The sequence below is a fragment of the Ambystoma mexicanum genome, chromosome 8 (genome assembly GCF_040938575.1).
Source record: "Ambystoma mexicanum isolate Mex_15411 chromosome 8, UKY_AmexF1_1, whole genome shotgun sequence".
Taxonomy (NCBI): Eukaryota; Metazoa; Chordata; class Amphibia; order Caudata; family Ambystomatidae; genus Ambystoma; species Ambystoma mexicanum.
The window spans coordinates 914,470,185-914,490,846 of NC_090929.1; the positions used below are offsets into that span (position 1 = coordinate 914,470,185).

At 50.2% G+C, this 20,662-nt stretch overlaps 1 protein-coding gene across 4 annotated transcripts in view; it reads right to left on the reverse strand.

Annotated features, from left to right (window-relative positions):
- GHITM (growth hormone inducible transmembrane protein) overlaps positions 1-20,662 on the reverse strand; it is a 148,451-nt gene that overhangs the window by 31,799 nt on the left and 95,990 nt on the right. For all 4 annotated transcript variants that reach the window (XM_069610821.1, XM_069610824.1, XM_069610822.1 and 1 more), the window contains exon 7: positions 7,692-7,880. In XM_069610821.1, the coding sequence (XP_069466922.1) occupies positions 7,692-7,880 (189 nt within the window). The remainder of the gene's footprint in view (positions 1-7,691; positions 7,881-20,662) is intronic.

Sequence of the window (20,662 nt, forward strand, 5' to 3'; positions counted from 1 at the left end):
GTCAGCGCCACATTGAGTTCTCACGCCAGGGCAGGAACCTTCACCGGCGGGAAAGAGCGAAACAGCCCTTTGAGGAACTCCTTGAAGAGATGGTGGGACCAGGGGGAATATTGTCCTGGAGACCTGGTGTAGCAGGAGATAGCCGCCAGATGCACCTTGATAGAGGCGTACGCCAGCCCCACCTTGGCCAAGGACAACAAGTATGGAAGACTCTGTGGGGCCGTGACCCTCAAGGGTTGATCTTCTGCGACAGCCACCATGTAGCAATATTCTTCCACTTGTGCCCATAGCACTTAAGGGTCGATAACGCTCAGGCCTTAGCAAGGACCTCCCTGCATTCCGCCAGCAACTCGTATCCTCCGAACTCCAAGGCTGCAGGAGCCAAGCCCTCGGGTTCAGCAATCCTGGGTCAGGATGCAGGATTGCGCCTTCTTTGCTGGGGAGCAGATCCGCGACACAGCATGACCGGCGGCAATGTTGACAGGCTGAGAAGGTTTGGGTACCAAATCTGCTCCGGCCACGTCGGGGCAACTAGTATCCTGCATCAGCACTGAGTTGACTGATGACTTGCAGCAGGCGAGGCTGTTGTGTATAGTAACAGGCTTTCCCATTGGAAGGAGAAAGAGTCCCCCATGCTCCTCGGTTGGTGCAACCTGCTGACGAATGTCAGACATTTGTAGATTGTCACCGCAAACAGATCGATCTAGGGTCTGCCCCACTTGAGGAAGATGCGGCGGCACCTGATCCTGCCGAAGTTCCCATTCGTGGCATGAGCGCAACTGGGGATGAGGAACAGCTCTTGGTCAATGGCCCAGTGCCACAGCTCCTTCGCCTCTCTGGAGAGCTGCCCCCCTGCTTCCTGATGTAGAATATTGTGGTGGTGTTGTCCGTGAAGATCCTCACCACTTTGCCCTTCAGGAAGGGAAGGAATGACTTGGGGGGGGGGGGGGGGGGGGGGGCGGAGAGAGGGGTGGGGGGGGGCAGAACAATTCCCGGAGCTCCAGGATATTGATGTGGAGATCCTTCTCCTCCGGAAGCCACAGGCCTCTATATTGCTTAAGTCTGGTGTGGGTTCCCGAGCCCTTCGGGGAAGCGTCCGGTGTGACCGTCTCCTGGTATTGGGGTCTTGTAACCCTGTGCCCCAGGCGACAGTGGACACCCCACCACCTTATTGCCCGAAGAAACCAGCGAGAGGGATCTAGTCTGCGAAGCTTCCGGATAGGAACTCCAGCAAGAGGTTGCATCCGTAACATGCAGAGCTATATAAGGTAGGTGCACGATGACATACTGAGTAGCGACTGGATGGTCCGCACTGTGGTGTCTTCGTGACAACAGCTGTTCCACCTTCCCCAGAATTGCCGCTACCCTCTGACCTGAGGGAGACACCAGGCAGGAGACTGCGTGAAGCCTGGCTCACAGGAACAGTGCGTTCTGCGATGGAATCAAGCAGGACTTTGGATAATTCATGGAGAATCCCAGATCCATCGTCCGCTGGAGGGTCCTTTCCGTGTGTTCGATAGCTACTTCCCTTGACTTGGCCCGGATGAGCCGGGAACGGGTAAACGTTAGGGAGAATTCTCAACAATGTGCCAATTCCTCACACCTTAGAGCCCTCCAGCTCTTTTGCTAAACTTTGGGACTTTTCAATTCAATGTGTTTTCTGTATCGGTTTCTTTTGGTTATGGAGTCTAACCAACTCCATAGGCATCATCTTTTCCAATTGTGCCCAAAGCACCTTCAGTGCAGTAGCACAGACTCCCTAAGGTTTAAATACCTTTTTGGGATCAACTACTGTTTCCCAGAGCAATAAAGTGAAATTGACTTTACTTCGCATTGTACTTGCTAGACCCAGCACACCCCATCTTACAAAAGAGTGCTGAGGGGTTACTTTGTATCCCCGGAGTCTAAATGCTCATGTAACATTTTTATGTTACTCTTTCCTCAAGTGACTGGCTGGTGGCAGTGAATTCATTTTGAACTACCTTGGTTTACATTTACCGCGACCGTTCGCGGCTCCGGTAAAGTAACCGCGGAAGCTCTCTTTTTCAAAATGGCATACGGCCATCTTTGCTAAAATGGTGCCCGGAATTCCTTTTTTGCCAGGTCTTTGTGGGAAGGTCCTTCTAGAGAGTTTCTCTGCGCGCCAAACCAGGTTTGGTCGCTTTGTTAATTTCGCCTTTGGCGGGGTTTCTGAGAGAAACCTGCCTCTGGCGCCAGAGTGTCTGGGGTAGGCAGGAAGTGAGGGAGGTGCCCGAAACTCCCTGTGCTTAGTCTCATACGAGACCCAAATGCACACTGTGGCGTTTGGCTGACCTCTTCCTCGCAGCCACCGAAACAGAGTCAAGTGACTGTTGCGATCGTCTGCACTTGGGTGCGGACTCCGGCACCCAGTACTTTTTCTCCAGCCTATCCAGCTTGGCTGGATTCTTCAACAAGGCTAGGCCCTCCTCCAAAACATCATCCAGGAGGGACAATGCCATGATGGTCTTCCTTTCGGCCTTGCGCCTCTGGTAGCAGAAACTTTCCTTCTTGGTCTCTTCTGGTGTCAGCTGGAAGAGTTTGGACGCTGTGGTGATAATGGCATGAAACAACCCTGCCTCGTCCAGTGGAGAGTCCCTCAGCTACGGTCAACCACCCGCTGTGGCGAGATCGTCAGTGGCGATATCGTCATCAGTCGTCACTGTGGTCATGTCAGTCATGGGCCCATCAGGGTGGGGAAGGCACATGGCGCTTGTGTGGAGGTTGATGCAGCAGAATTGTGTGCTGCTTCCTGTTTTTTCACGGGAGGTTGATCTAGGGCCACCAGGACTGGGGCCACCAGCATCCTCTTCTAAATCTGACACTAGCGTGTGCAGGGTCGTAGAGATGCCCAGCGATCCATCTCTCTGCGGAGTCCGAGTGTTAGGACGTCGTTGTCCCCTTAAGCGTTTCCGCCATCATCCCCCATATCCTCCTGCATCGTGTGTGTACTTGTGTACTCCTTGTCCTCGTCAGAGGAAGAAATATCAGTGCCCAGGAGTACGGCTTGTCCTGAGGCTTCCTCATTCCCCCCCACCTCCTCTTATTTGCATCTGGAGGGGTAGGATTCCGGTTTAGTGATGGCATCCATTTTTCTGGTGTCCACTCCCGCCTCGGGAAGGGATACTCTGGGCGCAGTCAGGGCTACCTTGACTGGGTCAGCCCCTTTGGCCTTCGAAACAGCGGCCGGCACCATCTTGATCGTCAAAGACTACTTCCCTTGGGCCGCTGGGGCCTTCTTGGGCAGGTCTGTCGCCTTTTCTTGCACCCTCAGCTTCTCTGGCTTCGTCTGCAGCTTAGACGGGTTGGCCGATTTCCTCTTTGAGGAGGAGCTGGACCAATGGCTGGAGATGGTGAAGTTGAGCGCCGTGCCCATCGCGGGACCCACTTGTGCGGCATCCACAAAGGAAACAGACACGGCGTGCTTGGCCTGGTCTTGGGCCCCCCATGGATGGGGAACCCTCAAAAAGGACTTATAAACCCGGGTCCTCCGACTGGCCAGTCGTGGATGAGGCATGCCCCTGCTTGGGGCACGGGGCAAAGGCCTTGCCGATGAGCCACGCTGCCAGCCTACTGTGACAATCCTTCAGGCTACTCTTGGTAAACCCGGAGACAGATTTCACAATCTGCTTCCCTGTGGTCCGGATGGAGAGGCACTGAAGGTGTTTTTCCTCTACAAACACGTTCCGCAGTTGGAGCAGAGTAGGCCCGATGGCCTACTCTGCCAACTTGGATTCTTGCCCTTGAGGGGGTGTCGAAATTCACCGACAAACTGATCTCCGCTTGTCAGCAGATTGAGAGAAAGAACACACAGGCTCAGTTTGACAAAAATAGGACATTCTAAAAAAAAAAAAAATAAAAATAAATAAAAACATTAAAAACATAGAATAGCTCATGGATCAAAACACGAGGACTCCCAATAACGTGCATTAAAAATCTGAAGATGGCTGCCAGAGGAGGGGCTTAGGGAGAGGGCAGTCATTGGCTGGGGCATTAGGACCCAGAGTAGTGATTGGTTTAGAGGAGAAATACAGTTTGTAAGTCAAACTTATTTCTTTTACAGAGGATTCACGGCCTGATGGGAAATATTCATGAGCATGTGAATCCATACCAGACCCCATGCTGGAGAACAGCCAAAATAAAGCAGGTCAAGTCTAGTTGGTCCCACCAGCCTAAGGGAGGAAGTCAACCTTGGCAGATCGTTCCTGTCGATGTGAAACCAGGGTCAGCACAGCTGCAAGGCTTCACCAGTGCTTTCAATCCTGGAAGGTGCTGCTGGCGTCTCTTCTCACCCTCTTCGGGATTCCTTGCTCCAGGTGGTTGACTGCCTGTAGTCCCAAAATCCTTGCCTTATATTGCGAAATGCCATTAATTCACAGCCCTACAGCTGACAATCACTTGGAGGGTGTCGTCCTCTAGGACGACCACCCGCCCGGTTGGAACCGGTTTCGGCCAGGCATGACTACAGGACAAAGGCCAGTGAAGTTTCAGGCTCCTCCCTCACTTCCTGCCTTCCCAGACACACTGGAACGTAGGCGGGCTTCAGGGCTGGAGCCCACCAAAGACAAAAACACACAACGGACAGGAGAGGGTTAAGCGGGCACAACTTTTAGGTTTCATTTTTAGTGCTTCATTTCAGATTTGTCGCACCACCGTGCTGGGCGCGTGTAAACTAATAGTGAAAAAAAAAAAGAGACCAAGGCTAGAGAGCTTTCGGTGTGGGCTGCACACCCCAATTACCACTTGTGTGGTTTTCGTCGGTATCATAATATTTGTCAATAGTTCACTTGAGTTTAGTAGTGCTCATTAGTTACTATCCGGTGATTCTCACCCAAATAACATTTCTCTTACAAATTAAAAAAGAAAAAAAAAGATAAAACAGTGATTTATTTGCAGATGCAAGCCATATGCCTATGCATTTCAGAATAAGTCGTTCAGGGCGTAATAGCTTAATAAGATCAATCCCAAAGATTTAAAATTGTCCCACATTACATACATCGTAATTGACAACCATACACCATACCGAAAAAAAGAGATACAAAGCAGTTTGACAACAGTAAAATCCCAACAATTGGTATTAAAGTATTGTAATCATGCAGGCCACAAGAAAAGGACCAACACAGTACATTAACAAATGGAACATATGGTAAGTGATCACCTTCTTCTGATCTGTCGGAACAGGCTCTACAAACTCAAACTGCATATTCTGTGTAGCATGCGGATACACGTGTTGCATGCCTTTAATGCCTTTTAAACAACATTTAGATTCATATTCAAACTACGTCTTGTGTATAACTTGCGGATGTGCTGGTTGCATGCTATTGATACTATTTTAATATCATTTGCCTCCTGCCTGTATCCAATGTTGCATAACGTGCAGAGGAAAACCATTGAATTAGCCCATGTGTACCCCACAGGGTAGTGCTTCATGCTGGTTTCTAGTGTTGCCATACTGGTGGTTAGTAAAGCTTGAGACGGTGCTAACCTCACAGACTGCGCTCAATCATACATATACCACATCTATGTGGTATTAGTTTGGTAGAGTTTTGGATTTAGTAAATAAGTAATTAAGTATGAGACACACCTGGTAAGTGTTTAGAAAGTAAGGTTCCTGTATTTCAAATTCAACAAAAAGGCAAAAGTATTATTCCCCCAAGGAGGGGGGGGGGGGAAAGGCTCCATTCATTCAGGAAAAGAGGAAAAAGGTACAAGAGTCCAGAGTCTAGCAAAAAGTGCTACAGGTCTCACAGGTAGATAGGGAGATTTTAAACGTTCTTGCCAAATCCTAACAGATGGGGATTGCTGTTTTTTTAACATGAAGCCCAGAAGAATATGGAGGAGTTGTGTAAGGAGTGTGGGTACTAAAACTTTTATACAAGATAAAGGAGAGCAAGTGTGTAGTTATTGAATTAACTATGGGTTGGGGGAGGGAATGTGAATAAGCAAAGTCCCAAACGTACATGGAAATACAGACTGCGAGAACACTCAAACCGCGAGGGTTCCATGTTATTTTAGTCTCTGCTATTTTGAATTAGGCCTCAGTTCTTCCCCATCCAAGAGAACTTTTAAGTTGCTGAGTATGTGGCTGATGCAGGCACTGCAAATATTAATCATATTGGCTATTGTTTCAGGGATGAGGTTCCTTTCATCCTCTCACAAAGCTTTTCCCTGGGAAGTTGCACACATGGAATAAGATTTAGGCCTTGGGCTTTGGATCTACTGCCCTCTAGCGAAATCTTAGGATTGCTGGGTATGTGGTGGAGTGGCTTGAAGGCACACAAAATACAAGCAATCGCTTCTCTAACGTAGGACCTCTTTTACATGTTTTTCAATGAGGATCTCTCACGTCCTGCAAACTAACAGTTTCTGTCCTTGGCCTATCTGGAAGGATGGGTAATGGGGACAGCAACAATGTGGTAGCTTCAAAGATAAGGAAACATTCTGGGAACAGTCTATCGTGCCAAAATCACTGGTGTCATGGGAAAGGATGTTGATGTGTCTACGACTGTTGCCACGAGGTGCCGATTTCACTTGTTTACTAATTGCCCCATTAGGTAATCTGCAGCCGAATGGATTCAGATCATCATGTAGAATGTAATAACCAATAGAGGAGGGTGATATGGCGAGAGCCAGTATGAGAATAGGGATTTGCATTTAATTTCTGGAATGTTTGTTAATTTTGTTTTTTGTCAATAAATAATGTACCCCGATGTGGGAGGGTTGAGAGTGCTTAGCCTTTTGGTCACTTGCAACTGAATGACCTCCTGGCTGACAATTGCATGTATTAACGAGCTGTTTTTCTGCACTTTGTGCACTTAATTGTTTCCTGGTCTTGGAGTCAAACAGGTTTAAACAGACCCATTAAAGCAATATGTATTGTTATTTTTAGAGACTTCAAATATTGCAAATCCTTTCCTTGGCAGACGCAACACTGTACACGATGTAATACAAGATGATGCAATCGATCTGAAGTATCTGAAACATTACTTTTTTGCAACTTCACTAGCAGCACCATGTAAATCGAGGTGGCAATGCCACTAGAAAGCGCCAACTAACTGAATTAATAAATTCACACCTGTGAGAGCTTTCTCTACAAAATGCCAGTGTTTTCCCCTGACAAGATACACCTTTGATGACATTACCCAACAACGTAGAATTTGCAACTATAAGGACACATGTAATGGCTTTGCCCTAACATGTCACCAGTTGTCCTGTACCAATTTTCAATCCATTATTTTCGGCATAGACAGTCAAAAGATTTCTGTTCACTCCAACGAACGGAAGTCCCTTTACTAGGTCTATGCTTCACATAATAATGCGCAAACTATAACTCGCACACATCAGCATTGAAAGGCATTTACTCTGCATTTCTTTTATTTATTTTTTGGATTTGCAGAGAGCACTACAGCCCAAAGGCATCTATATATATATCATTTAGGCACATTTTGAGATAGTTAGGTTTCCAGGCCAAAAAAAATCTCAACTAATTTGACTTTTTGTGGACTTGAATCAAAAGCAAATGCCATGTTTTACTGAATTTGGTTTGCCTTACTGTATATTCCGCGGTGCTATACATCACCTCTTTAACTAGACCAATTGTTTGATGTGCCAAACAGAACTACCAGCACATTTATCTTTATTAAAGCAGCAATATGTAGTTGCAGTAAACTTACCAATGGAAGAGGCCAACACAAGGCCGAGTCCTACTCCCAGAGGTCCTCCCATGTTGAGGAACTTTTCACTTGGAGCGCAAACAGCAACAGTAGAGAGTCCACCAACGATTCCTGCTGTGTACCATGCCGCTCGGATCAGTAGAGGTCCACCTAACAAGGTCAATGGAGCCACCACTGCACCCATAACACCTACAATAAAGTGACCAATTAGCTTACTATAGCCTTTGTTACATAGAAGAGAGATTAAGAATTCAGTCACAAAAACGTTTCCACATCATTAGTACTAACTTTCAATTAATACTTGAACTTTGAAGAAAACTACCCACATCCAAGAGTATGAGGAAGGGAAAAACATTTGAGCAAAGCAATATATCCACTATGGCAAAGTAGGCCTAAAGTACAGCATAGTTATTTCCATGGAAGAGAAAGAGGTCCAGGTAACAGTGAGCACCGGTGCATTTGGGTATGGGAGAAAAGGTGGGTGGCGGCAGGATCAGGGGCGGTGGAGAACAAGTTAGTTACCATAGCGACTACTATACCCCTAGTCCTTAGTTTCCTTGCCACCATATTTGCAGTATGCTGCCCTGATGAAGGAGATTGGACCAGAGTATTGTTTGAAGCGGCACAGAGGACTTTAAAATAGGGAGGATTCCAATAAGCCCTAAGAAACTCTGCCGTGTGTGAATCCCACTTGTGCATGCTCCAGCAGCACCAATGGAGCGGGTCGGATGGGAGGGCCAAATGGAGGAAGAAAAAAAGTAGTCATTATGATGGGCAAGTCAAAGTTACTTATCTGCAGGTATAGTTCTCCAGCACTGGTATCTTATTTAGATCCACATGCTTATGGAGTATTCCTCAGACATCAAGGTGGGATTCCCCAGACAATGAGGTGGAACTATCCTGGTTAAAAATTAGCATTTTCCAAAAGCAAGGAGGCGTTATCCTTGTGTAATTGGCCCCACATATCTGGAGTACACTCGCCGCACCGGAGCCGCTTTGAGACAAGCTCTATCGCCTTTTCTAAACATGGCCCCAAACTCCAGTCACAGCTAAGGGATTCGTTGTTCCTGCAGAGTCATCGATGGTATCCGTAGACACTTTGTTGAAACTCCAAAGTGTGTCTGTGGGCGAGGGCGTCCAGCACCCATCGATCGTTGAAGATTTTTTCCGACAAACTGATGAAGTTTGCCAGCTGGCCTCCCACCGGGGTGCAGGGGCACACATCTTGGCCGGTTCAATCCTGCTTGGAGGCCTGCACGCCACCTTGGGAGCCTGGACGATGGCGGCCACCTCCAAAGGCCTTGGAACGGCGTGCTGTAAGCCTCCTGGGTCAAGGAACGGGAGAGTTGGCGGTACAAGGAGGATCCTCAGCTGAAATCGATGATCTGCCAGACTTCCCTCCTGAGGAACGAAACGGACAGTGCTGTTACAGCGTGCCCAGGGCACGGGCAGTCTGTCGGTCTTGATTGCTTGCAGCAATTCATCGACAGCCTTACCAAAGAGATTGTCCCCGTCGAACGGCATGTCCAGGACCCTCGTCTGAACTTCGTGCATAAAGTAGGTGGCCTTCAACCAGCCACAGCGACGGAGGCAGACCCCGTTTCCCCATTTGGCGGAACCCTGTGTCTGCAATGTTAAGAGCAATGGCGATGGTGAGGTCCGACGACACCTTCCCCTCCTGGAGGATCTTTAGCGCCTCGTCCAGTTTGTCCTCGGGGAGGAACTCGGTATCGGGGCCATCTTGTATCATACCTCCCGGTCATACCCGACCAGGATCGCTACAGCCTTCGCCGCCTTGACCATCGTAGCCGCTGAGTAGATGACCTTTCTACCCACAGCGTCCAACTTCTTCCCTTCGCTTTGCAGGTGAACCGAGGCTGAGGAAGACGGGTTGATGACTTCTTCCGTGCAGCCGCCAAGACCGAGTCTGGTGATGGCTGTGACCGCAAACACTTCCGGCACCCAGTATTTCTTCTCCAGCCTCTTTTCGCAGGGCCGGAGGCAGGGTTGTTTTAGCTGCGCCAGGCCTCATCCCAGATCCCAGACGTCATCCAGGAGAGGCACCGCCAGAACGGTTTTCCTTTTTGGCTCCTGATGTTGATAAAGGAACCCCTCCATCTCCTCAGGTGTGAGCTGGTAGCGTTCCAATGCACAGGCGACAAAGGCGTGGAATGAACCCACTTCGTCTGGGGGATGGCGGGGGTGGGGTCGGGTCCTCCGCCGGCGTCAGTCTTCAACGTGTCCGTCCCCGTATCCCTAGGAGAAAGGGCGCGTGTGGCGGCTGGTGAGGTGGCATAGTGTTCTGATTCATTTTCTTGGGCGGTTGGTGCCGTCAGCATCCTCTTCTGTATCGCCGACACAAGCATGTGCAGAGTCGAAAGAATGTCCTGCGACAAATCTCTGGGAGGTGTCAGGGGAGCAGGCTTGCTGGGCCTAGCGCCACCGTCCCCGTTGGCCTCATCCTGCTTCACGTTTCCGTCGTCCCAAACACCCTCCCGGATCGTGTGGATGGAAACCATGCCCTCTTCATAAGAAGAACTATCTGTGCTCTGGAGAACTTCAAATCCCCTCCACCCCCCTCCTTTTTTTGCATCCTGAAGGGTAGGTCTCAGACTTGGGGACGGCATCCTCTTCTCCAGGGTCTTTACCACTGGTTTGGCTGAAGCCTCCCGCCTGGGAGAAAGAGCCACTCTGCCCGCCATCAGGGCACCCAGGACTGGGTCAGCCCCTTTCGCCTTCAAAAGGCTGGCCGCCACCAACTAAATAGTTGAGGACGATTTAGCCTGGATCAGCTGGGCCTTCACAGGCAGGTCTGACAAGTTACCCTGCAGCTTGGCCTTCTCCGGTTTCTCCTGCAGCTTCCCAGGAATAGCAGATTTCTCCTACGACGAAGATCTGGAGCGTTGGCTAGATTTGGAGGTCGATGGAGAAGATGAACGCGCCCTGCTCGTTGCAGGACCCGCAACCCCAACAGAAACGGACTTGCAGTGCTTGCCTTGGGCCCCCATGGATGGGGCACCATCAAAGGACTTAGAAGCCTCAGCTGGGTGAGGCCTTGGCATTGAGTCATGCCACCAATCTGCTGTGCTGATCCTTAATGGTGCACTTGGTAAAGCCATGACAGATCTCGCAATTCTCCTCCTTGTGCGCCGGGTGGAGACAATAGAGGCACTGGGAATGCTTGTCCTCCACGAACACATTCCTCAAACCCTCAAACCACAGCTGGTGTAGAGCTTCAAGAGGGAACCCCCGTCCTCCTCCGACATGGTCCGGCATGCGGCGTAGGCCTAATGGCTTTCTGGAATCTTCCAAGAAAAAAAAATAAAATAAAAAATAAACACAACCTCGACTATTCTGCCCTTGAGGGGCTTTGAAAGACGCTGACAAACAAATCCCTGTTTGCCGGAAGAAGAGATGAAAGAACTCACAGGCTCCACCGAACATAAATAGGAATTTCCTAGCAAAAAAGCGGTGAAAACGCACAAAACCTGTAAGAGCGAAACACGAGGATCCCAACACTTGGACGTGCGTTAAAAATCAGATGATGGCTCCTAGAGGAGGGGCTTAGGGAGATGGCAGTATAACCCCGGAGCTCAGTGATTGGTTTATAGGAGAAAGACAGTTTGTAATTGAATGTGAAACATTTCTTTTACTGAGGATTCCCGGCCTGATGACAGGGAAAATTCATGAGCATGTGAATCCATGGCAGACCCCATGCTGGAGGAGTACACATTCACTAGTATGCTCACTTAGAATGCATCAATTAGCCACATAAGTCAGGTAAGTAATCCTATGCAGATAAAATGGAGAACCAATACTGCTCCCAGCCAATGACTGCCCTCTACCTACTTCCCTGTAACTGTTGTTCTCCAGCATGGGTCTGGCATGGATTCACATGCTCATGAATATTCCTGGTCGTCAGGCTGGGAATCCTAGGTAAAGAAAAAAAAAAAGAAATCTGTTTCATTTCTGAACTGTCTTTCTCCTAATAACCAATCCACTGCTCTCTGGGTCATAATGCCCCCACCCAATGACCGCCCTCTACCTAAGCCCCTCAGGCAGCCATCTTCAGATTTGGCAGCACGTAAAGTGGCAGTAGGACTAAGAGAAGAGCCGCAGAGGGGTAGGCAGGAGGGTTCGCATGCGATTCCATGCCAGACCCATGCAGGAGAACAACAGTTCTAGGAAAGTAAAATGTTCCTTCTCCAGCATGGGGGTCTGGCATGGATTCACATGCTCATGAATAAAGAATACATAGCAGTACACGTGCACAACTACAGGAGGTGGCGAGCTCAGCAAAAGCATCTCTAACTCCTCACCAGGCTCACCTTCAAGCGAACAGGTTGCGCAGCACTGCTTGGCCGACTCTGGACTCCTCCCTGGAATCCCTTTCGACACAGTAGGCTCTTGTGAAGACGTGCATCACCTCCACGTAGCAGCCCTGCAGATGTCAAGCAGGGGCACACCAGAGTTTCAGTGATTGCTCTGGTCAATTGGGCTTGGACGGCTGGGCAACGGTCTGTTTGCCAACCGGTGACAGTGGGTGATGCAGCCGGAGAGCCACCTGGAAATAGAAGCCTTGGAGAGGGCTTTCCCATGGTTCACAGGGCCAAAGTTCACAAAAAGTTCTGATGTCTTCCGGAAATTTTTTGTGCGGTCCGCATAGAACTTATGCGCTCTAGCCACATCCAGCGAGTGCAAAGTCATCTCAGACGGCATTGGAAAAAAAACACATGTAACACCAACTGCTTGTTTAGATGAAAGTCTGATGGCACCTTGGGCATGAAGGAGGGATGCATCCGTAGCACCGCCCTCGTTTCGTGGAACGTCAAGTAAGGTGGTTTTACATGAGGGCCTGGATCTCTCCCACTCGTCGTGCGGAGGTGATGGCCTCAAGAAAAGCTGTTTTCCACAACAAATTTCAGTGGCGCCAAACGCATGCGCTCGAACGGAGGACCCATGATCCTAGTCAGCACCACATTGAGTTCCCACGCCAGGGCTGGAGCCTTCACCGGCGGGAATGAACGGAACAGTCATTTGACGAACTCCTTAACCAGACAGTGTGACCATAACGACGACCGGAGATCTGGGGTAGCGGGAGATAGCCGCCAGATGAACTTTGTTGGAGGCATGAGCCAGTCCGGCCTTGGCCAACAGCTGATACGGCAGCACCTGCGAAGCCGTGACTCGTAGAGGATCGATCTGCTAAGTACGGCACCAAACGGCTAACCTCTTACATTTATGTCCATAGCATTTAAGAGTAGACGATGCTTTGGCCTTGGCAAGCACCTCCTTGCAGTCTGCTGGGAGATTTTAGCCCCCAAACTAATGCTGCAGGAGCCAGGCCTTCAGGTTCAGCGATCCTGGGTTGTGATGCAGAATTGTGCTTCCTTCCCTGGCGTGAAGATCTGTGACCGCTGGAAGCTTGACTGGAGGGGACGATGAGAAGGTCCGGGTACCACATCTGCCTCCGCCACGCCAGTGCGACGAGGATCGTCCTGCACCAGGACCGTTCGAGTTGATTGATGAGTCGAAGATGCAGCGGAGGGAACGCATACAGAGACAGGCCGTCCCAGGGGAATGAGAATGCACCCCCCCCCCCAATGCTCCCCGGCTGGGGAAACCTGCTGGCAAACCTCCGGCACTTGGTGTTAGTTGCTGCCGCAAACAGATCAATCTGGGGATTGCCCCATCTGCGGAACAGGTGATCCACTTGGTCCTGCCAAAGTTCCCACTCGCAGCAAGAGCGCAGCTCCCTGCTGAGAGTCAGCAACAGTGTTCTTGTCTCCTGCCAGATGAAACGGGATAAGGAACATCCCCTGGGCTACGGCCCAGTGCCATAGGTCCTGTGCCTCTTTGTAGAGCGCCAGGGGATCTGGTGCCCCCCTGCTTCCTGATGTAAAACATCATGGTGGTATTGTCTGTGAAGACCTGCACCACCATGCCCCTGAGGGACGGAAGGAAGGACTTTGGGGCCCAAAACACTGCTTGCAGCTTCAGAACATTGATGTGCAACGTCTTCTCCTCTGGTAGCCACAGGCCTCTGGAGTGAAAACTTTCCAGAGAAGCGTTCGTTGCGACCGTTACCTGTGAGGTGGGGTCTGAAAAGCCGCACCTCCGGATATATGTGAGGGAACTCCCCACCACTTTATCGATCGGCGGAAGCTCAACAGACGCTCTTGTTGAGCTTGACGTTGTCCTGGAATCTTCCCATAGTGGATGCATCCGCAACCTGCATAGTTGTACAAGATAGATGCATGACATGCCGAACAGAGACTTGATGGCCCTCACCGTGGCGACCTTCAGTGCCAACATACGTTGCACCTTGCCCAAGATGGCCGATATCCTTTCCAACTGAGACGCAAGGCATGACACCGTGTTGTGACGGGATCCCAGAAACAGCACGTCCTGCGATGGAGTCCAGCAGGACTTTGCATAGTTCACCGAGAACCACAGGTCAGTTAGGAGGCGGACGGTCCTCGCCGATGGCCATGGCCTTTGAGTTGGCCCGAATTAGCCAGTCTTCCAGGTAAGGGTAGACGTGGATCCCTTGAAGACGCAGCTGCACCGCCACTGGCGCCAGGCACTTGGTGAAAACCCTTGGCGCCGACTTCAATCCGAAGGGAAGGGCCTTGAATTGGTAATGTTGCCCTTCAACCACGAAGCGCAGAATCATGCGAAGTCCCTTGTGGCTGGGGATGTGGAAGTAAGCATCCTCCAAATCCAGCGATGACAGAAGTTCCCTTCTTCTAGCTGTCCAAACACTGGCTGAAGAGTCACCATCCGGAACTTTTGAGACCTGATGTACTTGTTTAGACTGAGCTCTAGAATGGGCCTCCAGCCGGCAGTCTTTCACGAGAAGTAATGAGAGTACACTCTGGAGCCTATTTGGGACAAGCTCCATCGCGCGCTTTCTAAGCATGGCCAGCACCTCCAGCAGCAGTTGAGGGATGTGGTTTTCCTGCCGGGCCACCGGTGTTATTCTGGGTCAATTCCATTGAAATTCCAGGGTGCGTCCATGGGCAAGAGCATCCAGCAGCACCAAACGGTCGGTGGAGATGGTCTTCCACACACTAAGTTCACCAGCCGGCCTCCCACCGGAGTGCACGGGTGGGGGCCCAACGCCACGTCCTGTTCAATCCTGCTTCGACGTCAAAGTGGCGCCTTGGGGAAGTCCTCCTCCAGACTTGGTATGGCACCTGTTCTTCTGGGCCGAAGAGCGGGAGGGTTGATGGTAAGACTTGGCACCTCCACTCTAACCCTTGGGATTTTCTGCCGGAGGTGCCGTTGAAGCATGCCCAAGGCACGAGCCGTCTCCGTGTCCGTCTTGATGGCTTGAAGAGACTCATCTACGGCCTTCCTGAACAAATTGTCCCCATCAAAGGGCATGTCCCAACACCCTCGACTGAACGTCCTGGTGAAAATTGGTGGCCCTAAGCCAGCCCCACCGAACAAAAACGCTGTTGCCCATTTGACGGAACCCCATGTCGGCGATGTCTGTGGCAACCCTGACGGATTGGCCCGACACCACCTCGCCTTCCTGCAGAATCTCCAAAGCTTCCGACCTCTTGTTGTCGGGAAGGAAGTCCAGGATGGGAGCGATCTTGAACCACAGCTACCGGTCAAAACGTGCCACAATGGCAAGTGTTGGCGGCCTGGATGGTAGTCGCCGCCGATGCGATTACTCGTCCCATGGCATCAAACTTCTTCCCCTCACTGTCCGAGGGGCGGAGACCGCCGAAGAGGTGGAGACCGAAGACTTCTTCTTGGCTGCTGTCGATACCACAGAGTCCGGTGACCGTTGGTCCGCAAGCACTTGGTCAGAAAATTAAAAGGGCAGCCCCAAGGGCAACAATAGGCAGTATGTGCCAAAAGTTGTCAGAGTATTACATTAAAAATACGCTAGGCAGAGTATAAAGGAGAATTTTCATTTCTGTGCCAATTACCTTTAATCTTCGAGACCGCCAGCTCTTTTGCTGGACTTGGGGCTTTCACATTTTTACTCTTGAGTAGGACCTTTTACTCATGTGTTACTGACTGCGTTACTTACTGTTTTATGGATTTTTGCATTGTGACAACACCTTTTGTGCAGTGCCACCGAGAAGTCTCTTGGACGTCTCTTAATGTTCTTGGTTGAACTACTGTTCCCAGGACTAGGAAGATGACCCCTCCCGCCCCGCCCGCCCCCCGTCTTACTTACATTATGGGTCCAGCAAACACCACCCTATGTGGAGTGCTGGGGTTACAGAGTAACTGCTTTAACCCTTTCCTCATGTAACATTTTGTTACACTAACTCACTTGTATGTATGGCTGGTTGCGGTCGTTTCTGTTTCACTACCTAATATGTATCTGCAGGCTGATATCTCAGCTGCAGTACAGCACCCAAGGGTGACCATTTTCACAAAATGGCACCCATCTTTTTTCACCATTTCCTGTTAGTTTCTTCTGGCTTTATTTACTCAGTTTGCAGCAGGTTTGAGTCCTTTGTGTGTTTTGCCTTTGGCGGGCTTCAGCCCTGAAGCCCGCCCAGGCTCCAGTGTGTCTGGAAACACAGGAAATGAAGGAGGTTCACGTAACTTCCCTCTCCTTGGTCTCTAGGTTTGCCAGAGTGAAACCAATTGGCTGGTTGGCTGTGCGATTTACAGCATAGGGATGTGAATTAACGGGAGCTTGCATAAAAAGCGAGGTTTTTGGGAGTAGAAGCACAGTCGATCACTGGAGGGCAACATCAAAAGCAGAAGACAGGACGAAGCCAGCAGCATCCTTCTGGACCGCGAAGTGCTGGGTGAACCCCTGCAGCTGTGCTAACCCCGTTTCAGAATCGACAAGGAAGACCCGCAAAGGACTTCCTCCCTTAGGCTTTGTTGTGAAGGAAATTGTCCAATCTCAACCCCCTAGCACTTTCTGCAGTAAATAGATGACGTATATGCCAAGGGGGGGGGGGGGCACCCCACAGCACATCCCCTTTTGATATGAGCTCTATATGAAGAAAACTGCTTACAGGCCCAAACAGACGCCATTTTGCATTGACAGATGGCATCTTTTCACTAGGCCCAAAAATCATCCCTCTGCAAAACTCCGCTCTCCCATCCCCAGCGCCTTGCACAGAGAGCCTAAGACACCGCCACCCCCTTTTGCCAGCTCTGCGCGAGCCTTGTTCTTGCGGAAAGTCCAATAATTTGTTGTTGCAATTGCTTAGCATCAATTCCCCCAGAATGTGCTCTCCGCAGAGCGTGAAATCGAAGCAAGCAGCAGTACACATGCCCATCCATCTCCACAAAATTGCCCATGCCCTCTCAAACTCCACCCAGTCAAACCAGTGCCCACCAGTCCACGACCCTCCACTCTTACGTGGCTACCCATCTGATGACCTCATTACGGCCCATTCCAGAACACCCACAATAGACTTAATCCTGCATAGTAGTATATTCTCTCCAATTCAAAACATTTCTGTCAGTGTCATGAGGCATCGGGGAACATAAAATAGTAGACCAAACCCCCAGGGGGAGACACCTGGGAGCAGGGCCCAGATATCAATGATGGTCTGAATGCAGAGGTCGGAATGCCAATAAACCAATTTTCTCCAAGTACCCCTATTCATGCAAGGATTTTATGGTTGTCGGAATTTGGATCCGGAATTTTGACACTGGGTCCCGTTGGATGATTGAGGCCTTCTTTGAAAAGGAAGGCAGTAACCCTGGGCTACTGTTTCCAGTGCCCAATTATCTGAAGTAAGGCCCTGCCATTCGTTCAGCTGCTGAGAGAATCTGCCTCCCACCGGGGTCTTGTGGGTCAAGGTCTCAAAGGACACCACTGCTGGGGCTGATCACCCCTTCCTCGTCCACCATGAGGGAATCTTTTCTGTCCCCTTTGTCCAGCCTGTCCTCCATTTCCAAATGAGGACTAGAAACGAAAAGGACGCCCCTTCCAGGAAGAGGAGCCTGAATAGTGTTGTTGAGGTTGACACCTGGTCTGCACATCCGATGCAAAGCCAGAATTCCTCAACCATGCAAACCTGTGTAGTACGGTGCGAGAGACCTGCTGATACTGTCAACAGTGTCCAGACTGGACTGGAGATACCCCCTCCCCCCCATTGCCTCCTTTCCATCCTTGACTATAGCCAGGAAGCAGTCTCGCTCCTCGCCTTCCGGAATGTGATCAGCTGCCATGCTAATACATTCCCACAGGGTGCAAGTAAACCTCGAAAGAGTACAAGTAACATTGGCCGACTTCAAGGCCATACTGGCCGATGAGAAAATCTTTCGAGCACAGGCATCAAACCTCTTGTCGTCCCCATCTGGGGGAAATAGAATGGTAAGCAGACTGCCTGGTCGATGTTGCCGCTTGAACCAGCAAGCTTTCAGGCGTAGGGTGCTTGGTCAAATAGTCCGGATCAATACTAGAAGGCCTACATTTTCAGGCAAAGTTCCGGTTTACAGCAGGTCCAGACTCTGGAGTTTCCCAGTTTGCCATGACCTTCCTCTGAAGGGCTGCATGAAAAGGTAATACTGGGTCATTCTCACGGCCTTGATTTAGTATATCCGTCATTTTGTCTTACTCATAGGTGGGAGAATTCCTGCTCCAGCCCATGTACTCCATGACTTTCATGAGAGACCTCTATGCAGAATCTGCATGTTTAGCTGGATCAGGCCTGCATAATTCCAGCTCAGGCGAAGTATCTACACCACTATCCGACTGGAGGCAATCGTAAAGATCAGTAATCTTTGATTCCTGATTACTAAGTTCTTCAGGAGCATTCAGCGTACCATAAGGCAAGCCAAAGGCTTGCTCCTCCTCATAAAGTGAGGCCATTGACTTGAAAGTCTCTTCGGCGTAGGTTTAAAAGCCTTTTCTGGACTGGGCAGAGGCCTCAAAACTGTTGAAGTGACCGTCAAGGCGCCGACACTGGTTTCGAAAATGGAGGTCCATGACGCTAATGGCGTTGACACAGACTTCGACAAAGGCTTTGATGGCACCCTCGACAATGGAGCCGATGAAACCTTAGACAAGGGTGTTGACAAAGGTCTCAGAAATAGCGCCGTTTTGCTTGACGCTACCTTCGACAAAGAGTCGACAGGTGTGACCCTGTCGACGATTTGCTCTTTTTCTGAGGTATCGGAGGAGGACTACGTACGAGACGATACCCTCGACGATTTCTCGTCGGATCGAGAGCAACGCGCCCGTTTGACACACTGCTTTGCAGGTTTAAACCAGTAATGGACATCTTCGCCCGCAGTTAAACCAGACCTTGGGGTCGCAGGGTCGGAAGAAGACATTTGACAAAGCTGAAGTGCGTCGTTCAACACTCGAAGCAAAGCTTATGGAAAAACGGAACTTAAGCCAACGGGTGCGGCTCGGGCTATTTGTACTGCTGACGTCGACACCCGATGGCAGCCCTCGAGGGACATAGATGCTGCTAAATCGAGCACAGCGCCCTCTGGTGTGCAGATTTGTTTTTCCGAAGCAGCAAAGCTGAGGATACGAATAACAAAGATGAGGAATACGTGGGAGGACACAATCCATTTCAAAGTAGGTTTGCCTGAAAGGGGAAGGGTGGGTGGGGGTGGGGGGGGTGGGGGTGGGGCTGGGGGAGGTTGGAGTCCGGAGGACCCATGTGAATCCATGAAAGATACCAACACTGGAGAAATGGAGTTACAGGTAAGAAACTACTCCCTTCTTCAGCATTGGATCTTTCATGGATTCACATGCTGTGAATAGACTATGTAGCAGTAAGAGAACCTGGAGGTGCATACAGGTAAACAAGACCAATGTCACAGGCAGCATGACCCCATCAACAGACACTATCTCCATTTACAGTCATTTCTAACCCCGAACACATTAGTACAACCAAACCCCGGAAGCTGCAGGGCTTCCCTTACTGGAACAGGCGCTGCAGCACCGCACGTCGCACTTGCACGCACTCAGCATGTTGCAGACTCAGACAGTAGTGACTAGTGAAGGTGTGCGGCACAGGCCATGTCATGTTGCTGCTTGGCAAATATCACTGAGCGGTTTACCGGCCCACAATGCTACCAACTCTGTTGTCCTCGTAGAGTGGGCACTAGGAGTCGACTGTAAAGGCTTGTTGGCTATCGTCTACGATTTCCTTCTGCCACGAAAAAGCCAACGGGAGAGGCCTTGCTTGAAATCGGCTTCCCCTTGTTGGAGGGACCGAAAGCCACAAAGTTGTTTCAATGCCCTGAAGGACTGAGTCCTGTCCAGATAAAACTCCAAAGCCCTCTTGACATGCACGGAATGCAACGCCTTCTCCACCAGACTGGTAGCCTTGGGAAAAGAAAGGTGGGCCGAGGGCACCAAGTTGAAACTCCAGACCGGAGAAAACAACTTCTTCGGGGGAAACGTCCTGAAAAGGCCCTTGAGGAAAATCAATATGTCACTGAACAGAGGCATAAAGTTGCGCTGCCTCTTGAACCTGGAGATGGTAGCCAAGTGGACCTTGATCGATAACAATGCCAGACCCGCCTTCACCAAAAGCAGAAGATAAGGCACAAGTTAATTACCTGTAACTGCTGTTCTCCAGCATGGATTCACATGCTCATGAATATCCCCAGTCGTCAGGCTAGGAATCCTCAGTAAATCAAAAAAAAAAAAAAGTTTAGTTTCTGAACTGTCTTTCTACAAATACCCAATCACTGGTCTCTGGGTCATACTGCCCCCAGCCAATGACTGCCCTCTTCCCAAGCCCCTTATCTGGCAGCCATCTTCAGATTTGATAGCACGTAAAGTGGCAGTAGGACCAAGAGAAGAGCCGCAGAGGGGTAGGCGGGAGGGTTCGCATGTGGATCCATGCCAGACCCATGCTGGAGAACAACAGTTAAAGCTAAGTAACTTGTTCCTTCTCTAGCATGGGGTCTGGCATGGATTCTCATGCTCGTAAATAAAGAATACATAGCAGTACACATGCAACCACGGGAGGTGGCAAGGCTCAACATTAAGCATCTCTTACCTC